This window comes from Zonotrichia leucophrys, chromosome 12, assembly GCF_028769735.1.
Source record: "Zonotrichia leucophrys gambelii isolate GWCS_2022_RI chromosome 12, RI_Zleu_2.0, whole genome shotgun sequence".
NCBI lineage: Eukaryota > Metazoa > Chordata > Aves > Passeriformes > Passerellidae > Zonotrichia > Zonotrichia leucophrys.
Genome location: NC_088182.1, coordinates 15,528,622 through 15,542,255, shown reverse-complemented (window position 1 = coordinate 15,542,255; position 13,634 = coordinate 15,528,622). Strand labels below are relative to the sequence as shown.

Below are 13,634 nucleotides of genomic sequence, written 5' to 3'. Positions count from 1 at the left end.
ACTCCAAGGAAGAACTGAGGTGATGGAGCCTCTCCAGGGAAGGGTCTGGAGCTCAGGTCAGATGAGGAGCAGCTGAGGGGGCTCAGCCTGGAGAAAAGGAGGCTCAGCAGGGACCTTGTTGCCCTGTGCAGCTCCCTGAGAGGAGGCTGTAGCCAGGTGGGGGTTGGGCTCTTCTCTCAAGGAACAAGTTGTGTCAGGGAGGTTTAGATTGGATATTAGGGAAAAATTCCACACTGAAGGGGCTGTCAAGCACTGGAACAGGCTGCCCAGGGAAGCACTGGAGTCACCATCCTTAGAGGGATCTAAAAGATGTGTAGATGTGGTGCTTAGGGACAGAGTTAGTGGTGGCCTAGCAGTGCTGGGGGAACACTGGGACTTAATCCTAAGGGCATTTTCCTCTCAAAAACAATCCAGGACTTAGAACAAAGCTTAACAGGCCAGTTTGTCCTGCAGGTATAAAAAAATCTTAATAAGGGTTGATAACATGAGCAACCAATCAAGCCAGACAGTAGAAAGGTTTACATTTTGGCTCAATGTATCAAGACCTATTTACAGCAGTGAATGCTGGGGTGGCAAAGGAAAAAAGAGTATAAGCAAATGTTGGCTTTCAGTTTTTACAACCCTTTACATCCATTCATGCTGATCTCAATAAACAGGTTACATGAATATCTTAAGTTCTCTATGCTCACCTCCTCTGAATGCACAGACAGGTACAGTCTAACAAAAAAGTCTTAAATTTCCAGACTTACAATTCAGATTTGTACTTGTTTAAAAAGAATTTTGTTCAGGACTTAAAATTAAACCCAAGGAAATCCTCATTCTTTAAAGACAGGTACCTGTGGAAGCACAGATCTCTGTAAAGATCAAAGCCAGATTCCATGACCAGGACAGGATTATACCAGCACAGAAAGGATGTGTGGAACAGAAGCCACTAAGCCACGTGTTGGCAGGTAGACAGAAGAGTCACAGGGGCACAGGGAGGCTTTTGATCTCTCTCCACAATTGTATCTTTTAAGAACAACACTTACAAGCTCAGGAAAAGGGACCTAAATGGAATTTGAAGAAGGACCTTAGTGACTTAAATACTTGGGAATCTTCTGAGGAAGTGTTCTGTGGGTAAGGACTCACCCAGTCAGCTCCATCATACCTTTACCTACATTACCAAGAACTTAAAGAAAATAAAAAATTCAAACACAGATGGTATTTACCTGTGATGTGCTCTGCTGGACACTGTGTCTACTTGACAAATGCTGTGGAGATACAAAATAGTAAAATTTAAACCTTTTTGAAAGTAAGAAATATTTACATTATATTTATATAGCACTAGAACAGTAATTCTAAAATATCACTATCAAAATGATTACCAACTTTTCATGTCTTTTTTTCAGTGTATCATCACTCACAAGACCACTTGCCTTCCTAAAGGCTTTTCTCAGTTAAGCTGTTTTTATATCTATTTGAATTTACAGGGAGTATTTACCTTAGCTTTTAAAGTAAAAGGCTGTCACAAGTTAAACAGAATTTCAAAAAGAAATGCTATTACAGTGTTGGAAAATTTCATTATTCTGTATAATCTCTGTCTTGTCCTGCTAAATGGGAAGATACCTCACCACTAATCCTCATCTCCTGGTATGTTGTCTGTGGAAAGGTGCATTTGTTAAAAAACACAGGCATCTAGAAAGAAAGATGGATTTTAGAGGTTGTTAAGTCTTTTTCTCTAATAAAAAAATGAAATCCTGAAAATTGGTTAAAGACTCTTTTACAATTTTAGCTGCCCAATACCTGTAAATAAGAATCAGTATAAAGAGCTACATGTCTCAAAACTCAGAGGATGATGCTGTGTTTAAAGCCTTTTATGCTAGAAAGAGATGTTATAATCAGAAAATGGACTGCAAGACTCACTGAAGCCATTTAATCTCCAAAGGGAGATTTAAATACTAATCTAAATTGAAAAGGTTTCAGAGAGCTTTAAAAAAACCATCATTAATGATTCTGCCACGTCTTTCCCTGCACATCATCTTAATATTAGCATTTCAAACCAAAATACTAACACTGACACTGCCACACACTGTTAAATACTCTCTTCATTCTCCCCACCTCCCTCCTTCTATTACAAACCCACAGCTCAGTCTGACCAAACATTTACACTCTGGAGCAGAATTAGCAGATCTGCTGACAAACACAAAGCTTCAGAGGAGGTGAAAGCAAAAGATTGTCCACAAAATGTATCTGGCAATACTCTTAAACTGCGACGCAGTCTTTCTCCCAGAACACAAACAGGACTTTTCACCACAAAAGGAGAGATCTATTATATATAATATAATAGATGATATTATAAATATATATATTATAGATAATATTATATATTCTTCATAATCAGAACAAAGCAGGGAGGTGCTGGGGTACTGAGGGAGCTGCCAGAAGCTCACTGAGCCCCTTGCAACCCCGGATGTGACACTGCTGGTGCCACATCTCCAATCCTGTGCTCAGTTGTGGGCCCCTCACTACTGGATTGGTTTTAGGAAAAGTTTTGTCACCCAAAGCACAGTCAAGCATTAGAAGAGGCTGCCCAGGGCAGTGGTGGAGTCCCCAGCCCTGGAGGGATTTAGAGGACCTGCAGCTGTGCCACCTGGGGACAGGGGTTGGTGGTGCTATGGCAGTGCTGGGGGAAGGGTTGAGCTCAATGATCTTAAAGGTCTCCTCCAACCTAAACAATTCTGTGATTCTAAATGGCATTTTTGGACATCTGTTTACATTCACAGTTATAAAAATGTCCCCATTCACACTCTCAGAGGAAAAATAATGATCTTCAGTTCCATTGTTTGTGTAACTACTGCATCATCTTCTGAATGTTAAAAGCCTTCAAGTTGGCTGAGTTGCCTATTCATCTTTTTGTCACCTGCAACCACTCAGAATCAGCTGGCATAGAAAAGACCAGTTACTGAAGCTATTCAAGGTGTCCTGACTTCTTTTGATTAAATTAATCTCTAAATCCAAGTAAGAAAGTGAGACACTCAGGCAACACAAATATGAGAGGTGGTCTGAAGAGATTCATCAGCAAACACTGCTGCTTACAGAGTGTACACTATGAGGTAAATCTATGACAATAAGTGGTAAAAACTTCAGGTTTTATATTTTTCCACAACCAAAAGATTAGATTTGACTAACCCTCTGCTTTCATGCTTCAGGACCACGTTATAACAATGCAGTCACTGACTGAGTTCATTTATGTGCCCTTGCCTCTGGCCAGGCAGAGTGCCCAGAGGGTACATGCCATTTTTGGGTACTTGGATGGGAGGGTGACTGAAAATAACCAAGATGGATTTATCAGGGGTACATTATCCTGGATCAAGTGATTCCCCTGAGGTAAAATAACCAAATCAGTGCATGAGGGAAGATCAGTGGCTGCTGTGTCTCCCCAGCTCAGCAAAGCCCTCAGCACAGTCTCCCACAGCAGTCCTGTACCCAAGCTATAAACTTACACCTTCATGAACCTTATTGGATTAAAAAAACCTAATGAACAGTAGGATTTTTGGGCTGATGGTGTGTATTTTTCAGGGGTCTGGAAGCAGCAGACTGGCAGGGTCCTACTAAAGCAAGTCAAACAGAAGTCAGGGCAGCACTCAGGCAGCAGGGACATTGAACAATTTACTGTTTCTGCTACCAGAAATGGAGCCAGTAGACCAGAATAACATTAACTCATTTTTGCTCAGCACTGAGTAAACTCCAGCTGAAATACTGCATCCAGCAAAGGCCAGTGAAGCAGCACAAGGAGGATGCAGGGAATGCAGCATTTTGAGAAGTTCTGCAGGTGACCTGAGGCAGCCTTCCTGTAACCATGAAGTTCCCAGCACTGAGAGGCAGTCAGAGCTGCACAGCACTGTGGTCATCAGCTACAGTGGGATACCCCAGTGTTCCAACAGGGCAACATGCAACTCCATCAGGGCAGCCATGACAACATTCAAACATTTCCTTTGAGGGATTTCAACATCCAACCACACAAAGCACTGAGCAGCCTGGTCTGACTTCAGCACTGACTTTGCATTGAGAGCAGAAAGTTTGCCCAGACCTCCCTGAGGCCCCTTCCAACCTATATAAAAATAGGACTGTTAAGAAATTATCTATCTTTATTCTTAAAAAAAAAAAAAAACCCAGAAAAAATCAGCTTAACCTTTATTTTCCCCACAAAATAGTTGTCTGCAAAGGTTGTGCAAACTTTAACAGACACAATGTTCAGTAGATCTTTCCTCATCAAAGTGTTTTCTGATGCTTAAATTGATTCCTTGCTATTGAAATCTAGGCCTATTGATTCTTTTCTTATCCTTCATTAGGATGAAAAGATTAATTCAGCTTGTGATTCCATTATAACCTCAAATCTCCTCGACACACCCACCTAAACTTGGAGTGTCCCAGTCTGCACTTCAGAGCCAACAACTGACTGCAGGAGTTAAAACCTTACATTTATGACTCTCCCTGGTATATTACATTTTCCACATAATTTCTTAAATTTCTCTCTATTATTTGGAATTCTGATCCTTACCTCCACTGAAAGAATCAGAAAGACCATTTCCAAAATTGTGGATTTTGTATATTTAGTAAGCAGACTCCTTATTTCAGCATCTAGTCCTTAATTAAACATTAAACTTGAGTACTACAATATGGAGGACAACCCCAAGAAATTCACCTAATTCATCCCTCCTCCTATTTAATCAAATTATTGGCAACCATTCTTTTTTTTTTTTTTTGGTATGTGTTTTCTAATTAGCTCTGTGTTTACATTCCAGTCATTTCATTTAGAACTAATGACCTTTGGAGAATTTAAATTAAAACAAACATTTAAAACCTTTACCAGAATCTAAATGTGGCATCAGCTGCTTCTCCTCCATCCACTAGACTTATCTATGTTCTGGAAATTGAAAAAATTGCTTATTCTGGACAAGTTCACACTCACTAATACTCATGTCATTGCTGCATGTAATTATTATTTTCTATTATTATTATTTTCCAGCATTTTTACAGGGAGACAAATTACCAGCTCCTCCTCCATCATCTATTCTCAAGATGTGGAATTGGCTTGCTCTTTGTGGCATTCTGGAACCTTATCCATCTCCCCAGTGGTTATCACTAACATGGCTGATATGGCTTCTCCAAGGATCCCAGCTGGAATGCACACAGCTCCAAATGCCCTGGAACTGAACATTTTTTGAGAACATCACCTCACCAGAGTTCAGGAGGCAAGAAGGACATTAAGTGCCCTGTTATTTTCTTGCATCAGTGCCAGTTGGTTTTTCCCAGTATAAAAACTTTTAGCTTCCCAGTGAGTACCAGGTTATTTATATAAAACTGTTTCTTGATACAATTGACCACATTTGCTCATTATATTTGAATTTGTGCATTGCCTTTCTAATTTTTCTATTTACCCATTTGTGCTATTCTATTATATTCTCTATAATTCTGTTCCTGTAAACTGGCTCTCAGTAATCTCAATTTCCCTTTCACTCTAATGCCTGGAGAAAATGAAGAATTCTGAATTTATCCAACTTGGCCTGTTAGCGAGCATCTTGTGGTTTTGTTCTTAATTTACTGAAAGAACTATCAATTCTCCTTACCTCCACTTCCTCATGGTATCTTATCTACCTGTATCAGTTTTCAGGGCTGTTCTTCCTCATTCCTTCCCCAGCAATGCCTGGTGAGTGAATCCCACCACTCCCAAGTCAGTCTTTAACTGCTTTCTGCCTTCATATTCTCATCTGACTTTTTACTGGGCTTTAGAACCCAACATACACAAACCTGTTCTCTGCCAATCTGCTCTGTTTTACAAAGAACAACCAAGAAAATAAAAAAAGAAATCAACAAAGATTTCCTGATCTTCTGTCCAGTTTGTGCCCAATTGTTTTCCTTATCTAGAAGAGTTTTGGGTAAGTGAATTCTTATTTTCTTGCCTATTCCATCTTACCAATCACATTTACCATTTGAATAAAGTATAAACAGCTCAGAAGTGAAGGCAGCATTAATTTGAAATTATTTATTTAGGAACTCTATTTTTTATTTTAAATTAGGAACTCTGGTGAACTCATGGCATTTCTCTCCCACAGTTGGAAGAGATGCCTGAGCTGCAGCAGTTACACAGCCAACAGCTGTGCCTTCCATGCACCTCCTGAACTTGTCCTGAAGACACACACCTCTGGGATCTCAGCACCTCAGGACTGAGGTGCCGAGTCACCGAGAGCACCCTTGGGGGGCTCGGGAGTCCTGGAATGTTCCAGCAGTGTCTGGTGGCTGCACTTTGATCCTACACAGGAGACGACACCTGTATGAGGATAGGAGGTTTCACCGGGGTGAATGGTGAAGGGATTGTTAATTAGAGAGTGAAACACGGGTTTAGGATTTCTGTACAGGGGGGTTTAGAGAAGTAAGATGGAGGAATTGGGGCGTGTCCTGTCCTTCTTCTTCTTCTTCTTCTCCTCCATCTTCTGTGGTGATGGTGGCACTTTGGGATTGGTCATTACTAAAAGTGCACTGGGCAATAAGGGTGAAAGGTATTGGGGAAAAATGATAAATATTGTATATGCAACTTTGGGTATAAAGATAGGTGACCGCCCGGAGGGGGGACAGTGTGCTCATGGCTGGCTGCTGAGCAGAGCTCTGTCGGGCCGAGAGAAAATCTTTTAGATAAACAATTAATAAACACCGAGACCGAGAAAAGAACTGAAGCCTCTTCTCGTCCTTTGAAACGCGGCTGCCCCAAGGCCACCCCGGGCCTTTCCAGGCCACCCAAACAGCTGAAAACCGGACACACACCCACTTCAATAACCTTATAGGAAAGCTAAACATAATTAATCACCAGCTTTGAACATTTCTGATTTGTGAAATGACTTCAGACATTTGTGTCTTGTAACCCTTCCACTAAAATGTGCCATGCAAGTGTTGCTGACATCCTGCAGGACTCAGTGTTCCTAAATGACAGCTTCAATCCAGGGGCAGCTCTGCACTGAGCTCTGTGGCACAATTCTGAGAACATCTTTTCCCACCATTCAAAAGTAATATGTATTTTTAAAAAGTGTTCTGTCATATTGGTTAAAGTCACAAACATTGTCATAGGGAAAGGGCAATTTGCTTTCCTTCAGGAGCAAAACAACAACTCCTGACAAGTGCTGTGCATCCTGCAGCCACTGGCATTTAGCTGCAGAATGAGTAACAGGGAGCAGCAGGATGTGCAAGGCCTCAGAGCACAACTGCTCTGCCAGAGAGATGAATTCAGCATCAGCCAGCAGTCACAAACACAATGAGAGCTAAAAGAGGCTCAAATGCAACAACTTCCAGTTTATCAAGGAGAGCAGAGCTAAGTCTAATGGCTGAATAAAAAGTGCTTGAATCTCTGTTGTCACAGAGAGCAAAGTCTGATGTGTTACCTCACCCACTGCTCTGCTAATGAGTGTTTTCTGTGTTACATTTAACATCCTACAATCCTGAAAATATAAGAAAGTAATTTGGCTCTTAACACTACTCCTGCGAGATTATTTTCAATGTAAAACCTCACTGCTCATTTGAGAATCCATAAAGTATTTTGTCACAAATAAGGAGGATTCTCTCCCTGGGTTTTTGTTAAGTAATAAAAAAACCCCAAACCACATTAGAAATAACCCTTAAAAAAACCTAAGTCACCAATATACCTTTCCTTCATTTTTGACCAAATTTAAGTTAAAAAAAAAGTAACAGGTTTTCAGCTGCTTTGGTCGCTGAAATTGCCTCCTGACTGAAGAGATGTGATTGGACAGCACTGTCCTCTTGCATGCACAGGGCCCAGCAGCAGTGAAGTGTGAAGTGAGCAATGGCGCTGTCCTGAGCCCTGCCCAGCGTGGAGCAGCACAGACATCACAGGACTAAGGGTGACATAATCAGGCTGCTCTGGCAATAAATATTGCCTATTTGCAGTACTCCAAGTATTCAGAGTGAAAAAATGTGCAGAATAAACCTCAGAGTAATAAACCAATCCTTAGTTAGCAACCAATCTCACACCCTGAGTCTTCACTGATGGAATTTGCTACCGAGTTATTTCCAGGCTGTGCTGAAGGAAAACTCTGCTGTACTGGCACCAAATTCTCCTCAGACCATGGCAAATTAGGAACAAACTATAAAAATTAGCACTATAGATTGGTGCACTTTCATATTTCTTATGCAATAATTCTTACTTCTTTCCATGAAATCCATTATTATACATTGCAAATCATCCAAAGCAGCAACAGCACCCAGCTTGTTTGCAAAACATGCCCTTGGTTTAAGGAAAAGTCACATCTTGCAACCAAACCCACCACCAAGCCATGGACCTCTCCACCCCTAATCTCAAATAGCTGAAAGTCAAAACTGTTTTAAAACAGGAAATTAAAAGCTTCCTAGGAGTGAGTGACACACTAATAACATTATGTAGAAAACAACTATTTTCTTTGGAAGATATTAAATGAAGAAGTTATACAAAATAATTGCTGAGGGTTTTTTGTCTTTTTTGTTGATAAAACAGCATCTGGGGAAGGGTTTTCATTCACTTTTCTGAATTATATATGTTGTTTCTCCCTCTACAGTTACATCACAATCCAAATCAAAATTATCTGTATTAGTCCTACTAACAGAGAATCCAAACATAGGCAGTAAAATGCATCAGTGGCTTTACAGTTCACTAATGGCACAATTCACATTTCCCAAACAACTTCATTATGTACAAACAAGTGACTAATAATGACAGCATTTGGAACTCACTCCAGTGAAGGAATTGTACTGCTTCACCTGAAAATCCAAATACAAATCAACTCCATGCTTTCCAAGGAGCACTGACATACAACAGGGATGGCCTCAATGTTCAAGGATTAGTTTTGCCTAAATTAACTTATGCACTGGTTTCCCTCCTCTCTCACCTTTTTTGTGAGCTCAAGAAGTCTTTGCAACAGGGCAAAGCTGTTTATTATCCATGCAACCACAAACCCAGACTTTTCACTGAAGTATTCTTTATCTGCAAATCTGCTCAAAGAATCAAAAAATGGTTCTCACAGACTTTCTGGACTCAGAGAACCTTCCAAGAGTTAACAGCATGTTACTTTGTAAATTGAAATAAAAATGTATCAAAGCATGCCACTGCTTAGGGCAGGAGAGAGCTGCTGCGGTGATCAGGGTGCAAATGAAGAAGACATTTAACCAACAACACCATTGGAAACAAAGAAACATGCAAGAGTCAAGAATAAAAACATTTTCCCTTCTTTCCCACCCACAGTGAAAACTCAGAGCAATCTCCCACAGAATTTCTTACCATTTTGTAAAGGTCTGACACACTGATCTGATCTGAATCCACAACCTCAAAGTCCTTCCGTGGAACTAAGTCAAGGCCCAAATGCCTGCAAGAGAAGGAAGGAGCAGGGTCAGAGGCCATGGCTGTCACAGCACCTCCTGCATGTGCCTCCTCCAGGGCAGGACACAGCAATTCCAGTCCTACTGCAATTGGTAGCCATTCAACCATTCTAAAGCAAATTTAATGCAAATATCAAAAAGTCCCCCCACAAATTTGTTACCTTTTGTTCCCCAACTTAGTGGAGCTCTGGCAATTAATACAGGGGAAGCTTTTGGCCAATATGTTGGTGCAGTACTCAAAACAAGGTAATTTTGTACATGGAAATGCAGCAAATAGAGTTCATACTCTGTTTGCTGCTGAAGTTTTTGAGTAAGATCCTTCATTACACAATGAAAAAGTTCCATTAACAGTCCTGTTCAAATGTGCCAACAGATTCTGAGCCATGGGAAGGTGCTTTGATATTCCTGGTGCTCATAAAACTTCACCCCCATGTAAACACAGTAATTTTTGTTAGTAATAAACAATAACTGCAATAACAATAATATTAATCTGTACTTGTAACACACACAAAATGTTTTTAATTATTCTGAACAGAATTAATATTTTGGCTGAAATCAACTATATAAACTGACAAAAAAAATACCAGTGCAAAGATGACAAGGTAAGGAATTGAGCTGTAGAGAAGGCAGTTCAGGTCACAGCTTCACAGGAGGAGCAGACAGAACAGATATTCTTTATCCAGACAAATAAATGTTAACTGTTAATGATTAATTAATAACTGTAGACTGCAGAACAAGACAACCTTAAAGGTGACAAACCCCAAGTTTTGCTCCATAGATCTTCAGTTTCTGAGGCACGAGGAGTTCTGAGCATTACAATAAAAAGCTGCACTAAGCATTATTATTATGAGTAAAGTTTTAAGAAACCCAACACATGAATTAACCACTTTCCTGCTTTAGCCTTATATAATCCTGTTACTTCACTTCCAGACATTTTATATTGAAATTCTTAACAGTCTTAAAGAAAAAAACCAAACAGAAGAGGTGCCCTCACGAATTACTGTGGCACTCCTGTCACAAACTATAAAAGAAAAGCAGAAGCCAATTTAATTTTGTAATCAGAGAGGGAAACATTCTGCACAGGCTTGTTCCTGATGGCAAATGAAAAATTTTATTGAGAAAAACCTCTCTGGTACTGTAGAGTAATTGTGTGGAGCAATAACAGAAGGCTCCAGGCAATCCAGTGTCTCTTTCTGAGCAATTGGCTTAAAACAACAGCTGGGGAGAAGCAGCACTTTGGAGGAAGCTCAGCTACCTTTGCTCACCAAGGTGCTTTTCAATGTTACCCACAAGTTTCCAAAATCCATAATTCTTTTTTTGAACCTTTGCCTAAGCAGGTTTTCCTTCTTTATTTACATCCCTAAACCATCACATCTCCAAAATACAGCTCAGCCCTGTTCACTTGCCCTGGCAGCACTGTATGGTCATGGAAACCCCTACTGACCAACTGGAATTTCCAGTTCTCAGTTCTTTGCTCAAATCAATTATATTTTCAGTGGAAAAAAGGGAGCAGCTTTCCTTCTCCAATGCAGTTTCATGTCAAATACCAATTCTAAATTCTAATGCTACGTTGTGAAAGTCATGGTTTCACACTTTGTTTTGATTAAACCTATCAAACACAAGTATCTGTGGCCCAGGACCAGTATTTGAAAACTGCAGCTGCAACAATGAAAATGACTGCATCTATTTACCAAATGAAAAAGATGAAAATAAGGACACACTAGATAATCCTTACCTGCAGCTGCCAGCTGAGCCTACTTATCACAGAAAGTCAACAAAATATAATACAAAAAACGGTAAAATTAGTCAGAGATCACTGCAAAATTTTGGGTTTTTTTTTTTAATGTTACTGCTCATCAAATTCATTCCCAGAAGCTTTCCTGAATGTATCTAACAAGCTCCAACACACCCTGCCATTCCCATATGAGCACACTCCCACCCTGCAGTTCATGGATCAGGGATTTCCCCTCAGCACAGACAGGAACAGATGATTCCCCACCGACACCACCAAAGCCACTGAGTGTGCGCTGCAGTTCCAGGGCAGTCACTGAGCTCTGGAAAGTTCTCCAGGAAAACCTGGCCAAGCCAATCCCAGCCTGACCAGGCTCTGTTCACCTCATTCCAGCTCTCTGGAGAGCTGGGGTGAAGCAGTGCCTGCACTCATTACTCAGAACATGACAAAAGTATTATCTTCTGCTTAATAATGTTCAACACAACTGCAGCAGCATCCCTGTGAAACTTATCTAATACCCTATTTTTAGTTCAATCCCTTAACACCGTGGATTTTCAGCCCAGAAGATTCTCATTCTCTAATACTGTGTTAATCCTGCACAACACTTGCTCCCAGCAAATAAGGGTGTCTTGGCTGGAGCACAAACATGCAGCCATTTACTGTGCAGGTGGAAGGCCAGGTTTGTACACTCAATTTGTATCAATTATTTTTTGCCTGTGAAGGACTGACAAGATAATGCTGGAGATGGCAGTGACAGTCAGTGGCCCACTTTCCCTCTCTATTATCAAACACTGGGGATAGCAGAGCCCCAGCTGCCAGCCAGTATTTCTCCAAAACAGAGCATGCATAAAAATTACATAATGTGCTGGTTTGTTTATTTGACAGTTCCTGTCTCCACAATGCTTCCTTTTACAAGCAAATGCTTGTGCCTTTTTTATTCTGCCTTCACACCCAACTGCCCTTCAAAAACATTTCCCAAGCATACCTACAAAATATCCCCCAGCTTATCAATTACCTCCTGATTGCATCTGTTTGGGACACCTCCAGCTGCCATTCAGACACTCTCCTCATCTACAGAAAAGTCTTCATGATTTTCCTTTCTTTAGGGGATAAAAATTTTAAAAATCCACCACCTGAAATCTCTAGATAATTTTCTCTCAAGTAATATGAAATCAAGCCAACTGATAAAACCAGAGGGCTTTTTAATAGTGAGAGGGATGAACACAAAACTCAAGGTTACCTGGGCTTCTAGAAAAAAATGAACTTAGATTTAATGGAAATTTTGAGGAACAGTCCTACTTTCTAGTACATTCACTTATTTACAATACAAACACCACAGCATTTAGAATTCATAAAACCACAAGTCAGCACAACTCTTCCTAAAAGAACCTTGAAGAAATATGGCATTTGATGTAAAAAACCCAAAAACGTTTCAGATGCAAACTCAGTCCTGAAGAACAGATTGGGAGAGCTCATCACATCTCTGAAGGGTGCAAGATCTCATCCCCTTTATTCCAAAAACATCTACTTTACCTCAACCTTTCCAGCTTTAATTCTGCAACCACCACTTTTTCTTTTATTCTTTCTCTTCATATATCAAAGCCTTACTTTATATAATTTATATTTCTCTCACACAAATAAAGGTGGTGAAGGGAAAGAAAATGATGCTAGCAGTGATTCACATAAACTATGTACAGACTTTAAAATGGACTTTGAAGGAAATACAATACAGAAATCCACAGAAAACTAAGTACATGAAAAAACAAACCATGTTTGTCAAAATGAGACTCTGCTGATACAACTCAATAGTTTTCTTTGACAGAATTAAGTTCAGTTATACAAAAAACTGCAGGGATTGCAATCTACAAAGAAATTAGTAAAGTACTGATGTAATGCTACATAGGAAATGATTTCTTAAAATGAGGATGATGAGATGAAGGTAAATAATCTTAGTTAAGAACTGATAAAAGGGAATTGTAGCAAATACTTTTGAGCATGGCAGCATCAGGCTACAGAGAGGGAGGTTATTCAGGTTTTCCTCAAAGACTGACTTTCAGCAAAGTTCCTGACACCTTTCATCCCAACTCAATCATTGCCCAAGGAGAGGGAAAGATGCTGCACACTCAGACAGAAATGGCAGCTGCTCTTCCTGCAGTTCTTAAAGGCATTTCTTCATGGTTGTTTAAGGTGGTTATTCCTGTTTTGATCTCCTTTGATGTAATGACAGCTACTGCAATAAAACTGCCTTTAATTCTCCAAACAGGTATCATCTGTACTTTCACTTCTTATCTCCAGGTGCATTTTACTCACTGTAAGCTCATTGTTACAATACTACCAAAAAGTCATTCTTACTCCTTTTATGTCAAGAAAATATGACAAGAGGATAAATCATTCCAAGCCCCAAAATAATCTATGAGTGAGAGCACTGAAATTTAGGGCTTTTTGAAATTCAAGACAGTGCTGACTTCAGCAGATCACACAATTCCTGCCCCCCACAGTTATGGAT

The 13,634-nt window shown here is 40.1% G+C and overlaps 1 protein-coding gene across 14 annotated transcripts in view; it reads right to left on the bottom strand.

The window, feature by feature from the left end:
- Positions 1 to 13,634, bottom strand: part of DOCK3 (dedicator of cytokinesis 3) — a 187,548-nt gene that overhangs the window by 110,107 nt on the left and 63,807 nt on the right. For all 14 annotated transcript variants that reach the window (XM_064723947.1, XM_064723948.1, XM_064723950.1 and 11 more), the window contains exons 7-8: positions 9,299 to 9,383; positions 1,209 to 1,250 (exon numbers count right to left, since the gene is read on the bottom strand). In XM_064723947.1, coding sequence (XP_064580017.1) covers positions 1,209 to 1,250; positions 9,299 to 9,383 — 127 coding nt within the window. The remainder of the gene's footprint in view (positions 1 to 1,208; positions 1,251 to 9,298; positions 9,384 to 13,634) is intronic.